General features: G+C 42.1%; 1 protein-coding gene across 5 annotated transcripts in view; it reads right to left on the bottom strand.

The window, feature by feature from the left end:
* KIAA1217 (KIAA1217 ortholog) overlaps positions 1-21690 on the bottom strand; it is a 412653-nt gene extending 390963 nt beyond the window's left edge. The window contains exon 1 of one of the 5 annotated variants that reach the window (XM_020801609.3): positions 21502-21690. In XM_020801609.3, coding sequence (XP_020657268.3) covers positions 21502-21577 — 76 coding nt within the window. In that variant the 5' untranslated portion in view covers positions 21578-21690. The remainder of the gene's footprint in view (positions 1-21501) is intronic. The other 4 variants (XM_073003054.2, XM_020801618.3, XM_020801628.3 and 1 more) reach the window with 4 other exon arrangements.
* Positions 21691-21927: the final 237 nt, after the last annotated feature.

The raw sequence follows: 21927 nt of genomic DNA on the forward strand, positions 1-21927 counted from the left end.
GCATTAGAATGGAAACTCCAAAATGATGCTGCCGTTGTGAATGGCACATCATCAATTTGGGGATTTCTGCTGACTCATTAAAACTGTAAAGACCTACAGGCTCAAAATAGAAAAGTTTTATAATGCTCTTCCTTAGAGAGAAACAACACTATGCCTCTCTGCCTCAATACTTGCCTGGGACCTTTCAAAACTCCTTAATCTAGAACAAAGAGTAAAAGAGTAAAATAATAAATACTGAGAAGTATTACAGAGGCATTTCAGGGCATGGCTATACCTTAGCAATAGTGGAGAGTCACTGGAATCCTTTTTATTTTGCAGAACCTCACTACATAAATTACTGTAGCACAGCTTCACTTTTCTTCACTAGCACACATTTAAGGTAAAAGTACAGTGGTGCCTCGCTTAACGGGCACTCCGTTTAGCGATGAAACCGCATAGTGACAAACTATTTGCGATCGCAAAAGCGATCGCTTTGCAATGTTTCCTATGGTTTTTTTTTTCTTTTTTTTGCTTTGCGATGATCGGTTCCCTGTTTCACTTACCGATCATCGCAAAGCGATGATTTTTTAACAGCTGATCGGTGGTTCCAAAATGGCCACCGGGTCAACAAAATGGCCGCCCGCACGGATTCCTCACTTAAGAGGCAGCGAAAATGGCCCATCATATATTTTAAATTTAAAATATTTTTTACCCTGCCTTTCTCCTCAAAATGACCCAAGATGGCTCATATCATTAAAAGGACCATATACTAGAACTAAAAACAATAAGTCTACAAATCTTTTTAAAAGAATTAAACAAGTATCATATTACAAATAGTAAATAAAATCAATACTAAAACATATTTAAAAGCAACAGAGCACAAAACCCCTCTCAGACTGCCAGTCACTAAGGGAAAGCCTGTCTGAAGCAGCATCTTTTCCCCTCCAGTTGTCATAAACTGCCCAGTCTGCATTGTGCAACTGTTTTTTGTTTAAGCCACCTAATTTAGTGCAGAGCACTACTCTAGGTAGTTGGCAGTCATAAACGTAACCCTCCCAACTCGAATCCATCCCAATCAAACTACCACATCTGCCCAGTCAGCCTCCAAACCCAAAATCAACTAATCCCAAAACAATCCACATATATTGAAACACATAGATGGATGGCAGAAACGCCATGTTCCAAATTAATGCAGGGTGGGGGAGAGAATCTCACTAAAGGTTTCCTCAAGGAGGCTGGTCTTAAGCAATTTCTAAAATGCTGGGAAGGAAGAGGCCTGACAGATCTCTATGGGCATGCTGTTCCACAAATGTGAGACCACAATAGAGAGGCTTGGTTCCTTGTGAACACCTTCTTCACCTCCCTCGGAGTGGCCACCCTTAGAAAACCAGCCTGGATGGATCGGGTGGCATGGGTTGATCTTTTCTAGGAAATGTTTTTAATATAGGATAGGAAGCTGGGCTGAGGGTGAAGGCCAGGTATGTTTGCATGGATGCCTTGCTGAGTTTTTTTTTCCTGGGCTTTCTTTCTTTTTGTCTCCTCACCACATGGCCTGGGGGTGGGGCCTAGGGGTGGGACTTTCTGCTTTAAAAGAGCATGTCCCAGGACCCTGGGGCCTTTTCCCTAGGAAGCTGGGCTGAGGGCGAAGGCCAGGTATGTTTGCATGGATGCCTTGGTGAGTTTTTTTCCCCTGGGCTTTCTTTTTGTCTCCTCACCACATGGCCTGGGGGTGGGGCCTAGGGGTGGGACTTTCTGCTTTAAAAGAGCATGTCCCAGGACCGTGCACCTAACGGCGTGCGAAATTCTCAAATCCTATCTCCGGCCTTAATATGGTAAATAGGAAAGCCAATTAGATTTGCATAAGCCTGGGAGCAGGAAAGTTTTAAGACTCAGATCGTACTTTCGTACTATTAAAGAGCAGGCCGGGTAGGTGGGGCTCATCAGCCATGGAAGGCAGCCCATCTAGGAGAAGGAAAACTCTGATTTCAAACCTCCACTGCCTTGTGGCTATATCCACTCATGGAAAAGGCTTCAGGAGTTAACCTTGAGGCAAAATCCGGAGCTGGAGTCCCGAAGGCAGCATGTGTCGTTCTGCCAACTCCTGCGATGTTGCTGGAACCAGTTGTATTGGCTCTTGCCTTTTCATTGGACCATTTCAGCAATGTGGAGAGGGGAGATCTGCTGCTAGGGTAACAGTCTATTCTCCATATTACCTTACCCGGGCTTCATGCTCTGGAGAGGACACTCCCCGATTCAGAGCGTGTTACCATAGTCTCTCGAGACTGAAGGATGTCTATGCAAGGATATTATTATAATAATGTCTATTTTTAATGTTTGTAATGTTTTTAAAGTTTTAATATTGTTGTATGCCACTCAGAGACCACTGGTAATGGCGCGACTAAACAAATCTTGTAAATAAATAAAATAAATGAAATAATTTTTCAACCTTATACTTTCATCTGTTTCAGTTCTAAAATCATAGTTAAAAGCAGGAAGACCCAAACAGCTCTTACCTCCTCTCACTGCAGCCTTACACTCTTTTACCTTGACAGCTCAGGCTGTCCTGGTGTTCTCACAACCCCTTCTGGGTATCTTTTTGCTCTCTGTAGCTCCAGTGAAATCTGCCAGATTCCAACCATGGAAGAGGACCCCAGGAAAGGTTAACAAACAAGCATGCATTTGGAAACGTAAGCCTCTGTGGAAACAAACAGACACAGAACTGTACACATAAATTGTCATGCATCTTACCCTTTGCTCTCTAAAACATATTATTACGATTGAACGTGGCATATTTTGACTCATGTTCTTTATCATTTCCATGTAAGCAATGACCTTGTTGCAATCTCATGTTCAACGCTGGGTTCGCACTTCCTGTACACACCGCTTTGCATCCAGCATCACTAAGAGTGGTGTACAAGGCTTCTCTTCCCGTTTTAGTTCACCAGTTTAACCTATCATCCAAACCCTAAACTGTGATTAATGTTAGCTACACTTTGTGGAACCACAGTTTAAAACTGGTTTGTTCCAACAGTATCCTGTTGAGCTTCTGCTGAACAGAAAGTCTTGCCAGAGCACTGATACAGAACTGCATCATTTGTGCAAGTGTTGAAATTGGGCAAGCAGAAGGCTGGTTTTCTCCATGGAGATCTGTTTTTGCAATGGCAACACTTTGTTAAGTACCCTAGTGGGACTTAACAATAGCTCAATATCACATTGGGCATAGAATTGTTTGGTATTCATACTGGCAGAATGCTGTATAAAGGTCTGAGCTCATGAATCCTGAACAAAAGTGATAATCATTCTGAGTGGCTATCAGGCAAAAACAGGAATCACATGGCAAAACATTTCAAGAAAATGCAGAAGGAAAAAAGATAACTAAGTTTGTTACAGAAGCACTTAAAGATGGTTTCATGCCCGCCAAGCTTGTCTCTGTCGAATTATGATGTAGGAGAAACAGGAGGTGATATTTCACTACAGTGCCTGCATATGCCATGCTAGAGTTGAGTTCCTGTAACATCTGAACCAAGCACGTCATCATGCTCCCAAGCCATGCATTCTTTTCACTCTGACTCCTATATTCTGAAAGATTCAGCAGAAATTGCCAATAGAATGCAAACATAAAAATCACAAGGTAATACAACTTCCTTTCTGACCTTTCCAGTTCAGAACAAACCTATTAAACTGTGGCTACTGAAGACATTATGTATCTCAATGCTAATTTTGTTCAATATGATTCAGATGAATTGTTTTGGCTATGACTCCTGAGTGGCTATTTTTGACAACATATTGCTGAATCATACCAATTGGAAACTTCGATCCAGTAAGCAGTTTTGTTAAATGTGAGGTGGTGGATTCAGAGTGCACTAGCAGGGAAAAACTGTAACAGCAGACTATCATCTAAGAACGAGCAGAACACACTCTGACTATGGGCCAGAGATCATGTGATGGTACGTGTAAACAGAAGTCCCCACAAACTGGACTAGAAGGATCTAAACTGGACCTTGTCAAGATCATTTCAGCTTCCTAATCTTAAATTTATTTTGTTACATTTCTTCATCAATTTAAATTCCTCAAAGCTGCATGAAAATCTGTATACTTCTATGCACATAATTTTGCTCAAAATACATTTTTTTAATTTTCACTAATTGCATGCATTTTATGCTTTTTTTAAAAAAACACACACATTTCTGTAGACCTTTTGGAATTGGAAAACTGTATTACAATGTCTGGAAAACTAAAAGATACCCTGCAAAATTATACTAAGGCATATAAATAAACAGCTTCTACCATGGGAATTCAACTTAATCATGTAGGAAATAAAAAATTAGTACCGACAAAAATATATAAGTAAAGGAGTTGACAATGCTTTCAACTCTACCCTTTATTAAGAAATATTATATGTTAATAAGTAGGAAAATGAGTTACAATTTCTTTGCAGCAAACAGCTCCAGCAATTACATAAAGGACAAGGATGGTTTAATTGCTTGCATAGAGATTAGCTGCTACTATACCCAGCAAATGCTATTTCTCAGAAGTTAATCACATGACAAAAGTGAACAGAGGGTGACTGCAAATAACCAAGCTTTCCCCATAAAAATGAGACACAACTTGTGATACTGAAATAGTGCATTTCGACACTTAGTCAAGCTAGATCCTTGCAGCTTCCCTACAAGGTAACAGCTATGATGTAAAACATTCACTAAATCTCTTTAGACAACCTGCTTCCACTTGGTGATTGTAGTACGCTAAAATCCTCAAGAACAAATGACAGGCATGCTGCTCAAGCCATCACTGGAAATGATGCCACAGTTATAGGGCCCAATTTTCTCCAATACAAATGAACAGGGTTAACAATTCCAAGGTCAAGCATTCATGGCTTCCATCAATCACTGAATGAGTAGTGATGATGTATATCATGGATTGCTCACTAACATTTTAAATACTTGTCACCAATAAAATGATAACAATGCAGATATGTTAAATAGGTGAAGCAGAGTTTAGCTGGGAAGAAGAATTCAAAACTACACAGAAGGCTAGGGAGAGTTACTTTGTGCCACTGGAAGAAATCTAAGACAGATGAACCATTGATGGCCAGATTGGAAGAGAGAAGCAGGAAAGAAAAAAGTAGGACGAAAAGTCATGGAGTGTGAGCAACAGGATGTGTGACACAAAGGAAGACTAGGCAGCACACAGGGGAAAAGAAATGGGTGAAATAATATGTGAGGAAAGTGGTCAAGACTACCAAGAATTATATTATGACATTTGTAATGCGTTGGTGCCATAGCACAGGGCAGCTTTCAATATGAAAAAAAAAAACGCAAAACATGAAATCAACAGAACACAGCAGTGAAAAACACAATACAAACATGAGTAAGAAAAACTGCAGTAAACCTGACAAGATGCCTCAACTCCTTACTCCTTTGAAATTAAACAATTCTAATTTGCCAACAAAAAGATTTCCACTAGTGCAGAGAAATTATTTGCCATCACCACAAAAAAGAGGCTTAACCCAAGGATTCTGCATGGTTACAAAAACAGGAGACAGCATCTAAATATAATCTTAAAGAATGAATAGCTTCATATGGGGGTGGGGGGGCACTCAAAAGCAATCTTTCCTTGCAAGGAAGAATCTTGATTTTCAGGGTTATTGCTAGAGTAGAAAGGTTCCAAGCAAACTGAAAGCTGTCTCTGCAGGCTCCTCATTTTCCTGGTGAAACTTAATTTACATTAAAGTAGATCAACTAAAGTCAATGTGATTTACATCTGATTCCAACCACAGAAACTACTTACAGGCTAGCAATGGTAGATGGAAGTTGGGTACCATCAAAACCTGAAGGGCCATAATTTCCTTCAGCTTTAAAAAAATTGAAACGATGCCATCCTAGTATTTTATGGTTAGAGATGAGCACAAGCCACTGTTATCGGTGGTTCATAGCACTTTGCTTTTGGCCAAACAGGTGTTCAGCACTTCCCAACTCCGCCTCCTCCAGCATCTGCCCACTCAAGAGATAGTGCCCAATGGTTCATGCCCATCTTTATTTATGGTACTAGAATTACATCATGTACGGTACTTCTAGAGTAGCCTTTCCCAACCCAGTGTTCTTCAGATGTGCTGTATGTCAACTCCCATCAACTCTAGCCAGTATGAGAATGATGGGGGTTGCAATACAGCACATCTGGAGGACACCACTTTGAAGGACACCTCCCAAAGAGATATAATTTAGCGCACTTTTCAAATGCAGCACAATATCCTATAAGTTAGGCCTTCTAAACATTTTTTTTTCGCTTCCTGTTAAGCGCATGGAAGAAAATCAAAGAGAAGGACAGGGTGATTGCACTACAATAGAAACATGGATGTAAGAACTGCAAAGTAGTTTCTGCTCTCATATCCATGAGGGATTTTTCTTTTGAAAGAACCATGGCTTTTTGTGCCTTCTATTTCAGTTCTATAACTTAAGTGTTTCTTGAGGCAAGAACACTTCTATTTTATGTGGGGTGCTGTCAAAAGCTTTTGAACCATTTAAGAAGCTGCTATATTCATGCTCAAACACATATTATGATGCACACAGAAGCTTTTGTATCTTAAGATTCCATCATATACTATATTTCCTGAAGCAATTAGTAAATGTCCAATTTTACCATCCACTGGGCTGATCTTAAGTTACGCAAGAGTCCTGCCTTTTGTACAAAACAAAGCCAATGAATTTTGTTTGTGTTGGTCCATCTTGCACCAGTATGGAATTACTGCTATTTCTGGAACTTGTTGTCAACCAAAGAGTCCTAGAGAGGGCTATATTCAGTGAATATAAAACATGTTTTTCTTTACAAGCCTGGGAGCTTGAGATAACTTCTTAAGACATTTTCAGAACATAAAACAGAAGTGTTTTTACAGATAAAGTAGAAGGGGGGAAATATATTTAGATACAATAAAAGGAAGTTCATTAGACTATTATCCAAAGCATTTGATAAAATTTAACTCTATACACTATTCTATTTGATGGAGATAATTATCTCTTCCCACATCTGTCCTGATGATATCACATATCCAGTGCTAGAACGATCATAGTACTCTCTCCTCCTTCAGCTCCTTACTTTAGCTGCTGCTAAAGAGAAACAGAGCAAAACATTAGCAAGCTATCTCCACCACCATTCTATGATTCTGACAGCCTCTCATAAATCATGTCAAGGAATCCATCAGGACCAACCTGAGTCCTAACCTGTGTTCCCATTTAAATGTGGTCTGAAATCCATTTTGAGCTCCAGTTCAGGTCTTGGTTAAACAGAAAATCTGGTTATTTAACTTGGAAAAGTTATGCTTTTGGATTAAAATTCCCAGAACCACAGTAGTTAAGATAACTGACAGGTTCGGGAATCTGTAGTCCCAAAAATAAGTCTTCCAAATCCTCTGAACTAATGTATACCATCAGGTTTTGTACCAACACTTTCATGAAGAAGCACTTTCCTTTGTCCATCCTGAAACTACAATAAAATCAGCTTCATTGCACACTCTTTTACTCCTACGACAGTAAATCTACTCTCTCCATACCACTGACCTTGTAACATAGAAAGAAGCTTCTAGGACACTGGTTAGCTGCAGGCCCACTGCATGGCTTATAAAAGCGGCCAACAGGATTATGGTCAACTATGTCATGAATATTGTGAACTCCTCTCTGAGAGAGGGAATCTTTCCTTCATTTGTAAAGGAAACCATCATCTGACCCATTATTAAATGGCTCCATTTGACAACACATAATCTTAATCACATTCAACCAATCACCAATATATCCATTATGGGCAAGGTGATCAAGTGGGTGGTGTCAGGGCAGCTCCAGATGTACCTAGAGGAGGAGAGGTGAGACATGGTTCTGCTACATGATGACCTTTTAAGGAAGGCTGACAGGGGAGGAGCTACCCTGATGGTGCTCATAGCTCTTTAAACAAGCTTTGGATACCATTGACCATTGTAACCTCCTGAACAGGCTCGCGAAGTAACGATCAGGGGACTGGCGTTCAGCTGGTTCTGATCCTTCCTTAAGGGCCGTGTTCACAGAGTCCAGTTTGGGGATGAATTATCAGCCCCCTGGACCCTCAATTGTGGGGCTTCCCAGGGATCCTCAATTTCCACAATGCTGTTTAACATCCTGTGCTGGGGAAGGTCATTAGGAGTACTGATGACACACAACTCTACATCTCCTTTACAACCTCTGCAGTAAATGCTGCCTGGACCCTGGAGAATTGCCTGGTTTTGATCCTGAGATGAACCAGGGCCCAGGGCTCAAACTGAACCCAGACAAGACAGAGATTTTGTTCCTCAGGAGTGCCCCCTGAACAGGATGGGTGAGATTACCCCTAGACTGGATGGTGTTGTCTTCTTGTTTAGGGATTAAGTGTGTACCCTAGACATGCTTTTGGACCTGACTCCGTCTAGGGATTCCCAGACTGCAGCCATGTCTAGAGCTGCCTTTAACCAGCTGAGGCTCACAGCCCAAATCCACCCTTACCTAGATGAGGGAGTCCTCAGAACACTGGTACAGACATTGGTCATCTCCCAGATTTACTGCTGCAATGCTCTCTCCATGGAGCTTCCTTAAAGGCTGATCTGGAAACTGCAGGAGGCCCAGAAAGCAGCAGCCAGACTACAGTGGGGTCTTGACTTAAGAACGGCTCGAGTTAAGAACATTTTGACTTAAGAACCGCTCTCATAGGAAAATATTGACTTGACTTACATACTTAGATTTGAGTTAAGAACTGAAAAAAACCCACGTGGGAGGCAGGGAAAGTGCAAAATTTGAACTTTCAGTTAACTGTTGGCCAGTGAAAAGGGTGCCTGTCTGCTTCCTCACTCCTCCCAGCGTTTAGAGAGTGGACTGGGAGACAGTCTTCAGACTGCCTGGTACTGTACTGCCTGGACTGTATTTTCCCTGCCTTCCCTGAACCTTTCTTGACCTAAGAAAAAAAGAAACAAAATATCCCCCTCTAGTGGTCGAAGGCGGAATAGCAGCTTCCCATTAGTTTCTATGGACGGAAAAGAGCAGATACGGATCAAATGGTTTTCAATGCATTCCTATGGGAAATGCAGATTTGACTTGAGAACATTTTGACTTGAGAACCGCCTTCCAATACGGATTAAGTTCTCAAGTCAAGACCCCACTGTAGTAGCTGATGTGAGTGAATCTGATCACATCTCCCCAGTTCTGGCTTGCCTACACTGGTTACCTGTTGTGTCCTGGGTCAGGTTCAAAGTTTTGAGGCTCACATATAAAAGGTCCTTCATGATTTGGGGCCATGGTATTTGTCAGAGCACCCTTTCCCAATGTCATCTATTCATTCTAGTTCCTCCCAAGGAATGTTCCTCTGGGTGTCCACTGCATAGGAGGCCAGGGAATCAACTACAAGGAGCTGGGCCTTCTTCACTGTGGCCCTAACACTCTAATATCATCTCCCAATGGAGCTGCACTTGGTTCCCTCCTTCCTAACATTCAGAAGGCTTCTGAAAACATTGCTTTACACAGAAGCCTTCCAATACAAGCAAACAATGGGGTTTGTACAAATCAAGCCTACCTCTATCTCCATCTTGTAAATGGCTGGTTTCAATTTTTTACTGCATAAGGGTCATCCTATTGAGAAATTAATGTGCTATTAGTATATGGGATTTTGTTCAAAAGTCTAAGAAGCCTCTGTGCTGTAAGGTCTATAGATCTGCAGCTGTAAGATCGAATCCATGTCACGGAGTGAGCGTCCATCACTTGTCCCACCTCCTGCCAACCTAGCGGTTCGAAAGCATGCAAATGCAAGTAGATAAATAGGGACCACCTCGGTGGGAAGGTAGCAGCGTTCCATGTCTAAGTTGCACTAGCTATGTGAACACGGAAGATTGTCTTTGGACAAATGCTGGCTCTATGGCTTGGAAACAGGGATGAGCACCACCCCCTAGAGTCGAACACGACTGGACAAATTGTCAAGGGGAATCTTTACCTTTACCTAAGTGAAACCCCGACCTCCACCTTTGTGCAGCAACCAGAAGAAGATGACATGACTGTATTTGAATAAATATGGATTGTTGTATATGAAAACAAGCCGTAATGCATTTTTGGAGCAAAAATTAATATAAGACTTTCGGGAAAACAAGGTAGGTGGTTGAAAGTGGAGAGAGAAGGTTGCTTTTGTTGAGAGTTAATGACATTGACTGAACTGTTATCATCTGTAACAATAAACAATTTCTACTTGGTTCTTAAATGATACGTTGCTTGGTCCTCTATTATTAATAGTGAATAAAGTTGATGTAATCCACTGGTTGCAGCTGAATGATACGTTGCTTGTGCCTTTGCTTGGGGAAACAATCAAGGGACAGGCAGGAACGTGACACCAGGCTTCTAATTTTATTCATACGGTAAGGTTTTGGTTTTCCTTTTTTAATTGCCTCTCCCCTGCCTAGCCATTTGATTGCATCTGTGAGGAAAATGTAGCACTTCTATTTCAGAATCTTGGGGATGGATGACAGTAATATTTTAAAAAAAACTCCTCAATATCATATTGTTTCAACATATGTGTTCAGCATACAGCTTGGAAGTAACATATTAAAAGTCAGATGCTCCTGGAAAAAAAGAGAACAACCTTTAAACAATGAGGGCAATGTTTTTACATTTATCATTCTGAAAATAGTAAAGTGAACACTGCAATTTTTGCATAACACCTAACTTTTGCTGCTCTTGTAAAATGTTACTTTCAAGGTTAGGAGATCACTATTTAATGTTAGGGATTAGTAATACACCACTTTATTCATTATTCATGAGTAGTGAGTCACATTAACAAGTAATGCATTACTTGGAAAAAAATTAAACATGAAACTAATAACATTTCCAAGCTCTGAATATAATTGATTGAATATAATAGCACACTCTGATGCAAAAATTATTTGAGAATTGTGGGTCAGGTTGTTTCTGATTTCCATTTCCCCGGTGTCTAAACTAGCTAAAGAGTTAGTTTATGTTCAGCAATGAGCGTGCTATTGAAATGATCTTGAAAATCCATGAAATAGTTAAATTCACTTTGCTTCATCAATCCACTTTTCCCTCTCTCCTCAGTCCTCTATTGTTACATCCTGATTAATGTCACTTCTTGTTACATTCTCCTTCTGAGCTATTTGATCTTCTGGGACATGTGATGGAGAGACAAAAGCCCACCTCCACCCACCACGCCAGCAGAGAGTATCTAGGCGAAGGCCACAACTGCTCAAGCCAGAGCACGCAATGACTCCATTAGCCAGGCAAAGCATAGGGGCCAAGAAGTATAGCCAGGAAAAGATCTAAAGGCTGCGGTAACAGCTATACCAAGTAGAAGTGAGTGAATTAGAAGAAGCAAAAGGCTGCACATTGGGAAGCAGTTTCGAGCAGAATGCCTGAGTGATCACAGATAGCTTTGAAGCAAGTAGAAGAGAATCATGGACATAATAGTTTCAAATTCCATACTTTCTTTATACAGATATTTTTGGCCTAGTGTTCTCATAAGTCCTAGACAATACAACCAACAGTGAGCAATCAAGGGAATTTTAGCCTGCAAACATCTGGAGAACCACAGTTGCCTATTCTGGCTTAGAGTACTGGACTTGGACTAAGGTTTACCTGAGTTCAAACTGTTGCTCTCCATCAAAGCTTACTTCAAGTCACTCGCAGTCTAAGCTACTGGCATGATTATCGTAACAATACATCGGATGCCAATGTATACCACTAAGCCCTTTGGAGAAGAGTAGGATACAGATGTTGTAATTAAATGTTAGGAGGTAAATTCCAGCAAACATGGTCCTTCCAAGAATTTCTTGGCTTGTCGCTGAAATTTTTCTCATACAAAAAGTGGAGGAAAAGACTAGAGGATTAGATATCCTTGACCTGACTCTACAATGACTTAGTGGAAGAAGCAGCAATAAGGGGCACTGTGGGGGAAAGTGACCATGTTATACTGGAGTTCCTGATTTCAAAGGAAGCAAAAGCAGAGTGTAGATGCATGTGTACACTGGATTTTAGGACAGTGCTAGAACAGTACAGTGATGAACACTTCTACACTGGAGGCATTCAAGAAAGTTAAATAGACATCTGTCAGACATGATTTTAATTCCTGCATTGTGCAGGTGGTTAGACTCAATGGCCTTAGAGTCCCCTTGCAACTCTATGATTTTGTTATGAATAAAATTTGCTATGAAAATATTTGCAACAGAACAGGTAGTTTAACAGAGACTCTGCACTGAAAACATAGCTTTCTTCCTCTCTTTTGGACCAAACTGAATATGTTTGACTCTGCTTTCTCACATCCTTTAGTCTCCATCCTCTTCCCTTTCACAAGACAGATAAGCTATAGCTACCAGGAAAACAATTTAACCAGTGTCTAAACTACACATTTGCTGTTATCCACAGCAAAAAGTTCTGAGCAAATAGGAGTGAACCTACTTAAAATATATGTCCACCATATGCAAGAACCCCACTCCTGCTGCCACCTAAAGATAGAAGACCATGGCAACAGAGTCCCAGCTTTCTACCTTCAGGTGGCAGCACTAGGGCTTCCTCTGTGGTTGGCAAGGAGGGGGGAATCTTTCTTTCCTCCACAAGGCTTGCTTGTCCAATGGGTAGCTGGACAACAGTAGTGGTGGCTGGGCAGGAATATACTCTAACTTGAACCTAAGCAGCACATTTTAATCCCATTTTACAGATGACCTAAAGTGATCCAAATGTCACTAGTTATACAAAGACAAGGTTTTCCTACATTGCCTGCATCCACCGTTCTGCCACTCTTTTCCCCTCAGGCACATTTCCCTCTTTGTTAGCATAACACTTGGCAATTAAAAAAATGCTCGCAACAATTGGTGACAATGGGATGGTGACTGACCAAAGCTCAAAAACAGGAGTGAGACCAAGGAGAAGACATTTTAAGTTCCAAATTCCACAGTAAGACCTGATGTGATGCCATCAGCAGAACTGCTGACAAGGAATACTGTTCCACATACATGGGTATCTTTCGCAGACTGATGGATTGAGCCTGCTGTTACTACATTTGCTCCACACAATACCACAATAGTGAACTATCCCTTCCTGCAGCTGAAGGTGACCTTAACAAGGACATACCTGGTTGTTGACAATCAAGAGGGAGTTTGCAAAGTCTATGCATTATCACAAACAACCCTGTCAAGCTTCCACTGAATGCCACATTTGATATCATCTTTTCCTGCCACTTCTTTCCTGATATTACATGCACATTCCTGCCAAAAGCAAATTTTAATTTGAATGCTGTGAGCAATAAAAAGACCGTTTTCCCCCCAGCATCTGTACTCTCCAGATACAAATACCTCCTATCAGAGTGAACACAAAAGTGAAGAGAAAAATATCCTCAACACACCATCCTTATACAAACAGCAAATCTCCCAAAACATATGCTGACAACTAGCAATGGGGATAAACATTTATAAATGTTTATCCCCATTTTCTTCAAATGGTTGCAGGGTTTTTTCCCCCAACAATAGTCTTCATGAAAAGCTGTCCATTCAAAGTGAAGCAAATTAAAAGAGCTACTGAGAATACACACAAACAACATTGGGGTGTTTCTTTTAGGCGCTGTAATACTAAAATATTCCATAGTGGTGTGTTTTCACATCCAGACAGTGATGGCATTCAAATGGCACTCAGTCCAACCCAAAGAGAACAAATCTATCATTTTATGGCAACCCTAGCACCTGCTGCTTTTTGCTAGCACCAATTTGAGTTTTCTTTTGCACAACATAATAAGATGTGCTCACCTTGAGCATGCAATTGTGCAAGAACAAAATCATACAAAACTGAATATGACTGAAAATAGATTCTGCCCCTTCTCTGTATGACAGCTTTTCAAGTATTTGGAAAGTGCTGCCATATCTCTGCTCAGTCTTCTTTTCTCAAGGCTAAACATGCCCACTTCTTTCAGTCCTTCTTCACGGAGCTTGTTTTCCATCCCCAGAACATCCTTGCTGCCCTCCTCTGAACCTGCTCCAGTTTGTTGGCATACTTCTCAAAGTGTGGTGTCCAGAACTGGACACAGTACTCTAGATGAGGCCTAGCCAATGCTGAATAGAATGGGAACTAGTACCTCACAGGATTTAGAGACTGTACTTTTGTTAATACATCCTAAAAACAGCATTTGCCTCTTTTGCAGACATGCCACAGCCTTCCAAGCCATATGATGATTCTTCCACCCCTGTCTCCCTTTGGGGGGAGGGGTTGCGGTGACTATACAATGATCCTCACTTAATATCCTGAAGCAGCTGTCTGGATTGCTGAAGAAGCTGGACCACCACGTTGAGGAGTCAATTCAATTTTGCACTATGCCTTCCAGAACGGCCAGGGTGTCTAAGCTACGGTGTCTCAGAATGCCCCCCCCAGAAAAAAAATGTAACAGCAAAGAGCTTATGAGTACTCTATACCTACAATAATACATAACAGATTGTAATTAAGTAGGAAACAATTTGATGGCATACAATCATCATCATCATCTTGTACTTGTACTAAATACTAAGTACCCTGCCAGTGTGAACAGGGATGCAGGTGGCACTGCGGGTTAAACCACTGAGACACTAGGCTGTTGATTGAAAGGTCGGCAGTTCAAATCCACGCAACAGGGTGAGCTCCCATTGCTTGCCCAGCTCATGCCAACTTAGCAGTTAAAATGTGAGTAGATGAATAGGTACCAGATCCATGGGAAGATAATGGCATTCCATGTCTGGTCATGCCAGCCATGAGACCAACAAGAGTGCCTATGGACAAATGTCAGCTCTTCAGCTTACAAACAGGGATGAGCACCCGCCCTTAGAGTTGGACACAACTGGACTTAGTGGTCAAGGAGAACTTTTTACCTTTTTACTGTGTTAATTGCACAGGCAAGTTCCCACGGGAGAAAACCTGGCATTCTGATTAAAGAAAGTAGTCTCAAGTATCCAGCTATCAGCCAGAGTTCAATGGTAAAATTCTTTGAAGCCTGTACTTTTCACCTGCTAGTTGGGTAAAAAGAGAGACTGCTAAGCTCAGACCCAATTACAGTATGTCGTACTGACTGCTGGAGAATATGACTTCTAACTATAGTACTTGGTTTAATTTTGTGGGAAGGAGAGAGATTTTTGACAGTTTGTGCAACTTTTGGAGGGTCCCAAGGAGAAAACTGATCCTTGGATCTGTCAATATCACAGCCCCCTGCCTGTTCTAGAAATTCTGATTGACAGTTCAGATCCATTTTTGTTCCCCCCCCCCCCAAAAAATAATAATAATCAGGAGGCTTCTTTTGAAACCAGAAGTGAAAATTGCCTTCAAATCTAAAAGCAGACTACTTCCAATCTAAAACAGGTTCAGTTTCAAAACAAACCCAGTTTCCCCAGCAAAAATCTTCTGGAGACTCAACTGCCTACTTTTATAGACAATTATTTTCTGGGTATAGCAAGCTCCTCTTTGCTGCAGGCTGCTCTTTCCTGATGCCTGCTCTACTCCATTCTATTATCCTTATGCTGTTGCTTCAGCTTCTCAGTCAACCTACTGGAGACATATAAATCAATTTGTCAGGGAGGTGTCATAGTGATAAGCTGAGCAGCAGTGTGGTCAAATGTCACCCCCCTATAGACCTACTGTTCTGTTCATTTAAGTATTTATTTCTGACATTATTAAATGTGTTGCACTCTCTTAAAACTGGGTAATATGGCATTAAAACCCAGGTTCTCTGTGCCTCTGGAAATTACTGTACTTCTCTATTACATACTTAGGGAGCAAATTCCATGGCTTAGTTGTGCACTGTGTAAAGAAGTGAAAGAAAAAAACCTTACATGAAACTTCTGCAAAATCCAAAAACAGTGGTACATATTGTTTTCATTAATCTACCCAAATCTTGAAAACAAGTTAGCTTTCAAGTTATGCAAGTGTCTTCACCAAGCTGGGCACTGCAAGGTTTGGTAAGGAGAAATGTAAGACTCTCAAAATCATCCTAGCTAGAAACTCCCAGTTAAAAATGAAGTTGCAAAATAACCATTGCAAGCTTGTAGAATCAGTATGATGTATTCTGTTTCACCTTGGGATATACAGTTTACTGTTTTTCTCCAAACACAAAGCACCATCAACTGCTAAAGACTTTTCCCATTGCGTTTGATAAAATATTATAACTTTATTGGGAACAAAGGCATCTACAAATATAGCAATTCCTACACGATAAAAATTGGAAATTAAATTAAGTTCACATGGCAAACAAAGATACAGTCAGAGCCAAATTAACAGTATTATCTAGCCATTAGAAGACATAGTTCACATACCTTCTTGATTGATGTCACGTCAATCAAAATGATATAAAAGTAGTATTTTCTTTTACCTCTTTGTATTTTCCCCACCCTGCATTCTGCTATATGAAGGTCCTCTCTACTTTCTTCCTATTGTGCATAATTTCATACACTCCTTCTCGCATAGAGATGTACATTATTATTTATTCTATACATGCACCACATTGCATTTCTTCTAAGACACCCCAAATCCTCATTCGTACTGGAGTTGCTGCAGCCCCCTTACTCATTCTGATTCCCCCCTTTTTTGCACCTCAACTCTACTGTGTCCTTTTTCAAAGTGTAAGGATGATCAGAATTGTACAGAGTATTCAAAGAGTAAAATATGTTGTCGTGCTGGCAAGTTTTTTCCAGCACCTTTCTTGACAATCCACTGTGGCAGGATGACCCCTTTGAGCCCTTTCCAGTGGGATCACTGGAGACTAGCACGTTTACTTTCAAGGTGGGGAAAACTCTTGAAAAGCATCCTAGACTGTGGACTTAAACCACTGGGGCTCTAGGAGGTTGCTCCTTTCCGGTAACTTTCCCCCCCAAATTAAAAAGAATAGAAGATTCTTATCATGCTCAGAGGCATAAAAGGTAGACAAACTGACCCAAGTTAACAGTGCTCAGAAACTATTTTTTCCATATCCACTTATCACAGTCTTCCCAATGCCAATGGCTTCCAGATGTGCTGAACTACAATTTCCATCACTATCTAGGAAAAACTAAAGTTGTAGAACTCAGTTAAAAGGCAGCAACTTGGATAAGGAATCCTAGCACAAAGCTGAATGCCAGACATCCACTGATTTAATTGCCTTTCTTTTTCCATCCGTTTGGAAAATCTGGAAACCTTAACTGAGTCCGGGGAACTCCTAACAGAATTATTAGCACACTCATCTTAATATAACCCCCAGCAATATTATATTATTGAGGGGAGTTATGACAGTTATTCTCTCTCTCTCTCTCTCTCTCTCTCTCTCTCACACACACACACACACACACACACACACACACACACACACACACACACACACACACACACAAATAGGTCTGTGTAATGCAGCTGCTGGAAAACTGCAAATCGCTGGTTGACTCACCACATCTGGCATGCACTAAGTCACTAGCTGAGAAGCATCTTTAGAGGGCTGGAAGCAGTGCCTGGAAAAGTTACTTTGTGAACTCTGGTCAGCAGACCATCCTGAACAACTCTCTCTCCATAAATAATAATTACATGCTATAAAGTCAATTCCAACTTGTAGTGACACTATCCAGGATTTTCTAGGCATTGAATACTCAGAATACTTCTGGTGTGGTTTGATTCATCCTATTTTCTGGCAAGCATATGTTTTAAGTACGAGCAATCCATCCCCCCTCTTTTGCGAGCTGTTTTGCTCCTTTCTGGCACAGCTCTAGGGCTGCAGTATCTTTGGTGTGATTGGGAGCACTCCTGATTATCCCATCCTGCATGCTGTGTGGTTGCTTAATTCACTCACAAATAGAAGTGTTCTCTTTGGTGACTGACAACCCTTGTGATGTATGCAGTGAACTGACACAATAGAAAGCACAGCAGAGAAACATTCATCTCTCTTTTTCTCTTCTCACAATTTAAAAAAAATTATTCTCCTAAGTAATGCGATGTTGTTTCAGATATGCGAATATCCATGCTAGGCTGATGTATTGCTGTAGCGCTATGCCACATACTAAAATAAAGGAGGGGAAAGGAAATCACTGTGGCCTGTGGAATGACAGACATGGCAAAAGGTAGGGGAAAGTGCCTGGAGAAGGGGCATCAATGATCAATGGGGAGGGGGGGATGAAGCAATTCAAAGTGCTGTCCGGACCCTTCTCATGGGAGAAGAAATATCTCCCATGTGAACTGAAGGATCACGCAAATGTAAGATAAAATAGATAGCACTGAAGATAACATAAAATAGATAGCACTGAAGATAACAGCTGTTTAAACATGACCCAAATAATTTCAAACTACTCCATCTAGTCCCTCCATTATTCTTAGCACCCCCATCCATAAATTATCTAACGTTCAACTCATCTACCTGTCTGATTTTGTTTAATTCTCTCCTCCATGAGCAGCTACCTTGGTTCCCCCAAAATAAGACAGGGTCTTATATTAATTTTTGCTCCAAAAAATGCATTAGGGCTTATTTTCAGGGGATGCTTTTTTCATGTACAATCTATGTTTATTCAAATACAGTCACATCATCTTCTGGTTGCTGCACAATGGTGGAGGATGGGCTTTCCCTTAACTAGGGCTTATTTGGGGGGTAGGGCCTATATTACAAGCATCCTGAAAAATCATACTAGGGCTTATTTTCAGGTTAGGTCTTATTTTCAGAGAAACAGGGTACCTCCCACAATGTTAGGAAACGACAACCAACCCACCTCTCCAGTTAAACTTCTTTTAGCAGATGCAGGTAGTTACAGATGGAGGAGCAAGGAAACTTTCCTTATGTGAACCTTCCTACATTGAGTTATCCTTGGATATAAGCCACTATTTAGCTCCAGATACTAGAAAGTGCTATGTAACTGTGCAACAGATAATTACATAAAAATGTTCTTAGCTAAACCAGCCTTTTCTCCATTGCTCTATCTGAGGACACATGATCCTATATTGTGCTGGCACTTCTAGCACAGAAGGGAAACTGCCAATTGTAGCGCTTCATGCCTCTTACAATAAAAAGGTAATATTGCACAATAAAGTATTTATGATTACAGAACCTTCCAACAATGATACTCAAAAGCAACCCATCTCTCAAGGATAGCTATCAACTATTTAGAATGGGCTAAAGGGGGACTAAAACAATAGGCAAGAAGTCATTTGGGCATTCTTAAATTAATCCAATTAAATATATATATTTATTATATATATATTATTTTTTCATTATATCCTCTTATACCACTCTCCCAATTGGGGATGGGGTGACTGAACTAATTCCATTCCCAGCAACTTGTCAGCTGAGATAGTTAAATTAGTATTAATTTCAAGGGATTTAAGTCACCTCTTCTTTCCAAATGGTTGACCTGAACCAAAGGTTATAATTTCCCATAGCTCAGGCAACTGCTCCCCTGCATTAGACAAGGAACAAGTCCAGAAAATTATCTGCCAATGCATACTGCTGCTTTAGCAGGTCCTTCTGCAGAGCTCAGCACATATCCATGGGGCAAGCAGCAGTAGCCACCTTTAAAGTCACAGCCAGCCACCAACAGCACACAGCATAAGGAAGGGAGTTTATAGCAAGCAGAAATAAGTTTGGCCAACGCAGCAGCAACCCACAGCTCAAAGCAACACAAGCCACACACACAAAGGCATGAGCATAATTCCTAGTGAGAAATGAGCAATGAAGAGTCTCCTACCAGAAAAAAATATATAAGAAATCTGGAGTCCCAAGTTTGCCTGGATGCAACAAAAGCAAACACTGCAGGTCAGGAGAAGGATGAAAAACCTTGATACCTTTTTCCAAGAAAGATGCTTCAAGGTCACAATCCTCATATTATCCTCCTTACACATGACAGATGGGTGCAGAGGCAGAGGAGAAAAGTCAGACATGAAAGGCACACAAGGGCTAAAGCAGAAGAAATACCATTTAATCCTGGAATAAGCAGCAAAGTTAGCACCACACTCGACTGGCAGATATTTAACCACCCTATGAAGAATGCTTATAAAGAGTCTTGTAGCACTATCAGAACTAAAACGTTTATTACATCAGGCATTTTTGCAGGCCATCTAAAGTAAACGTGTTAGTCTTTAAAGTCCCACTGGACTGTATTTGCTGCAAGAGCTAAGCGATTTAACAGGACCACCTTTCTGGAAGCTGTGAGTATATCGACATTGGAATAGACACTGATTTGCTGAGGGAGGGGGGGGGCAAAAATGAAGGCTGCTTTCTAATGTCTCCTGTGTTGATTACGTTAAACTCCATCCATTCTCCGGTCTTTCGGATTCAGCCCTTGAAACTTTGCTGTCTCACAGCAGAACCATTACCTTACATCCCGGAGCATGAGAGCTCACTTTCACAGACAACCAGACATGCCATCTGATTATCTATCCCCACCAAACTGATTACAGGGATTGGGAAGGATGTGGTGTAAACAAGAGCAATTATACACACCCTTCATCCCTATTTGTGGATACAGTATATATTTCCCTACCCACACAAAACAAATTGTAGAAGAATTGATGCTTTTGAATTGAGGTGCTGGAGGAGACTCTTGGGAGTTCCCTGGACTGCAAGGAGAACAAACCTATCAATTCTAAAGGAAATCAAGCCTGAGTGCTCCCTTGAAGGACAGATCCTGAAGCTGAGGCTCCAATACTTTGGCCATCTCATGAGAAGAGAAAACTCCCTGGAAAAGACCTTGATGTTGGGAAAGTGTGAAGGCAGGAGGAAAAGGGGACGACAAAGGATGAGATGGCTGGACAGTGTCATGGAAGCGACCAACATGAATTTGACCCAATTCCAGGAGGCAGTGGATGACAGGAGGGCCTGGCGTGCTCTGGTCCATGGGGTCATGAAAGAGTCGGAGACGACTAAACAACAACAAAAGCCCTTTTCTCTCTGTTGAATGCCATTTACTCTTATGCAACGGCAGATATATCCCTCGATCTCCTCAACTCTGTTTGGAGGGATCCCTTTCCCCACCTCAACATCCTTTCCACACCCACGGTCCCATCCCCATCCGAACCATCCTCTCCTCTAGTCATTCTACTGCGCGTTTCTTTTTCTAGAGACACGAGGGCTTCCCCCTCGCTCCAGACTCGGCGAAAATAGAAGTCGAAGCCTTGCCAATCTCTCGCCATTCACCCTCCAAGGGCGTATTAATACGGCTTCTCCCGTGTTAATCCAGAATTACACAGCCTGCGGTGGCAACGACTCCACTTATGCCGAGGATCATGAAACTGTATACAGTATTCCCCTCCGCCACCAGCCCCCGGTCTGTTTCTAAGGCAAGGCGCCCGGGAGCTGAGAGCGACGACCAAGAGGACCGCCGGGCATGGCCCGAGTGCTTTCCAGCTCCTGCTGAGTCAGCATCCCCGGGAGTCCGCGAGAGGAAGCGCAGAGACCCGACTTGAGTGCTGGTGCTCCGACTTCGCCCCTCACACACGCTTTCTTCCCCCCCCCCCATCTTCCCGCCGCCTTTCCCGCTCCGGCTCCCGAGGAACGAGCTCCAGGGCTGAACTTTGGAAGGCGACTTACTCGGGCGCTTGAGGCTGCCGGTCCTTCCCGCTCCCTCGAGGTCTCTGGCTAAAGGGAAGCCCCGCGCCGCAGACATGCCCGGACGGGCAAAAGGGGTCGGCCGAGTCGGCCGACGGAGAGCCGGGACAGCGCCGAATGGGTCCTGGGCAGGCGGCGCGAGACCCGGCTGCGCCCAGCCGGCTCTGGGGAAGTGCTGCTCTCGCGCGCGCTTGGCTTGCCTCTGGTGCTGCTGCTGCTCCTGCTGCTGCCGCCGGCACTACTACTATTACTACTGCAGGGGGAGGAGGAGGTGGCGGCGGCGGCGGTGTCCTTCCCTCCCCGCCAACGACTTTCAAGTCACCTGCAGGCAGCGGCGCAGGCTGGAACCGCGGCGCAGAGCTCTGCTGATAGGCAGCCGGCGCGGCTCCAGCGCGCCTCCTCGCCTCA

The sequence above is a fragment of the Pogona vitticeps genome, chromosome 6, assembly GCF_051106095.1.
Source record: "Pogona vitticeps strain Pit_001003342236 chromosome 6, PviZW2.1, whole genome shotgun sequence".
Lineage (NCBI taxonomy): Eukaryota > Metazoa > Chordata > Lepidosauria > Squamata > Agamidae > Pogona > Pogona vitticeps.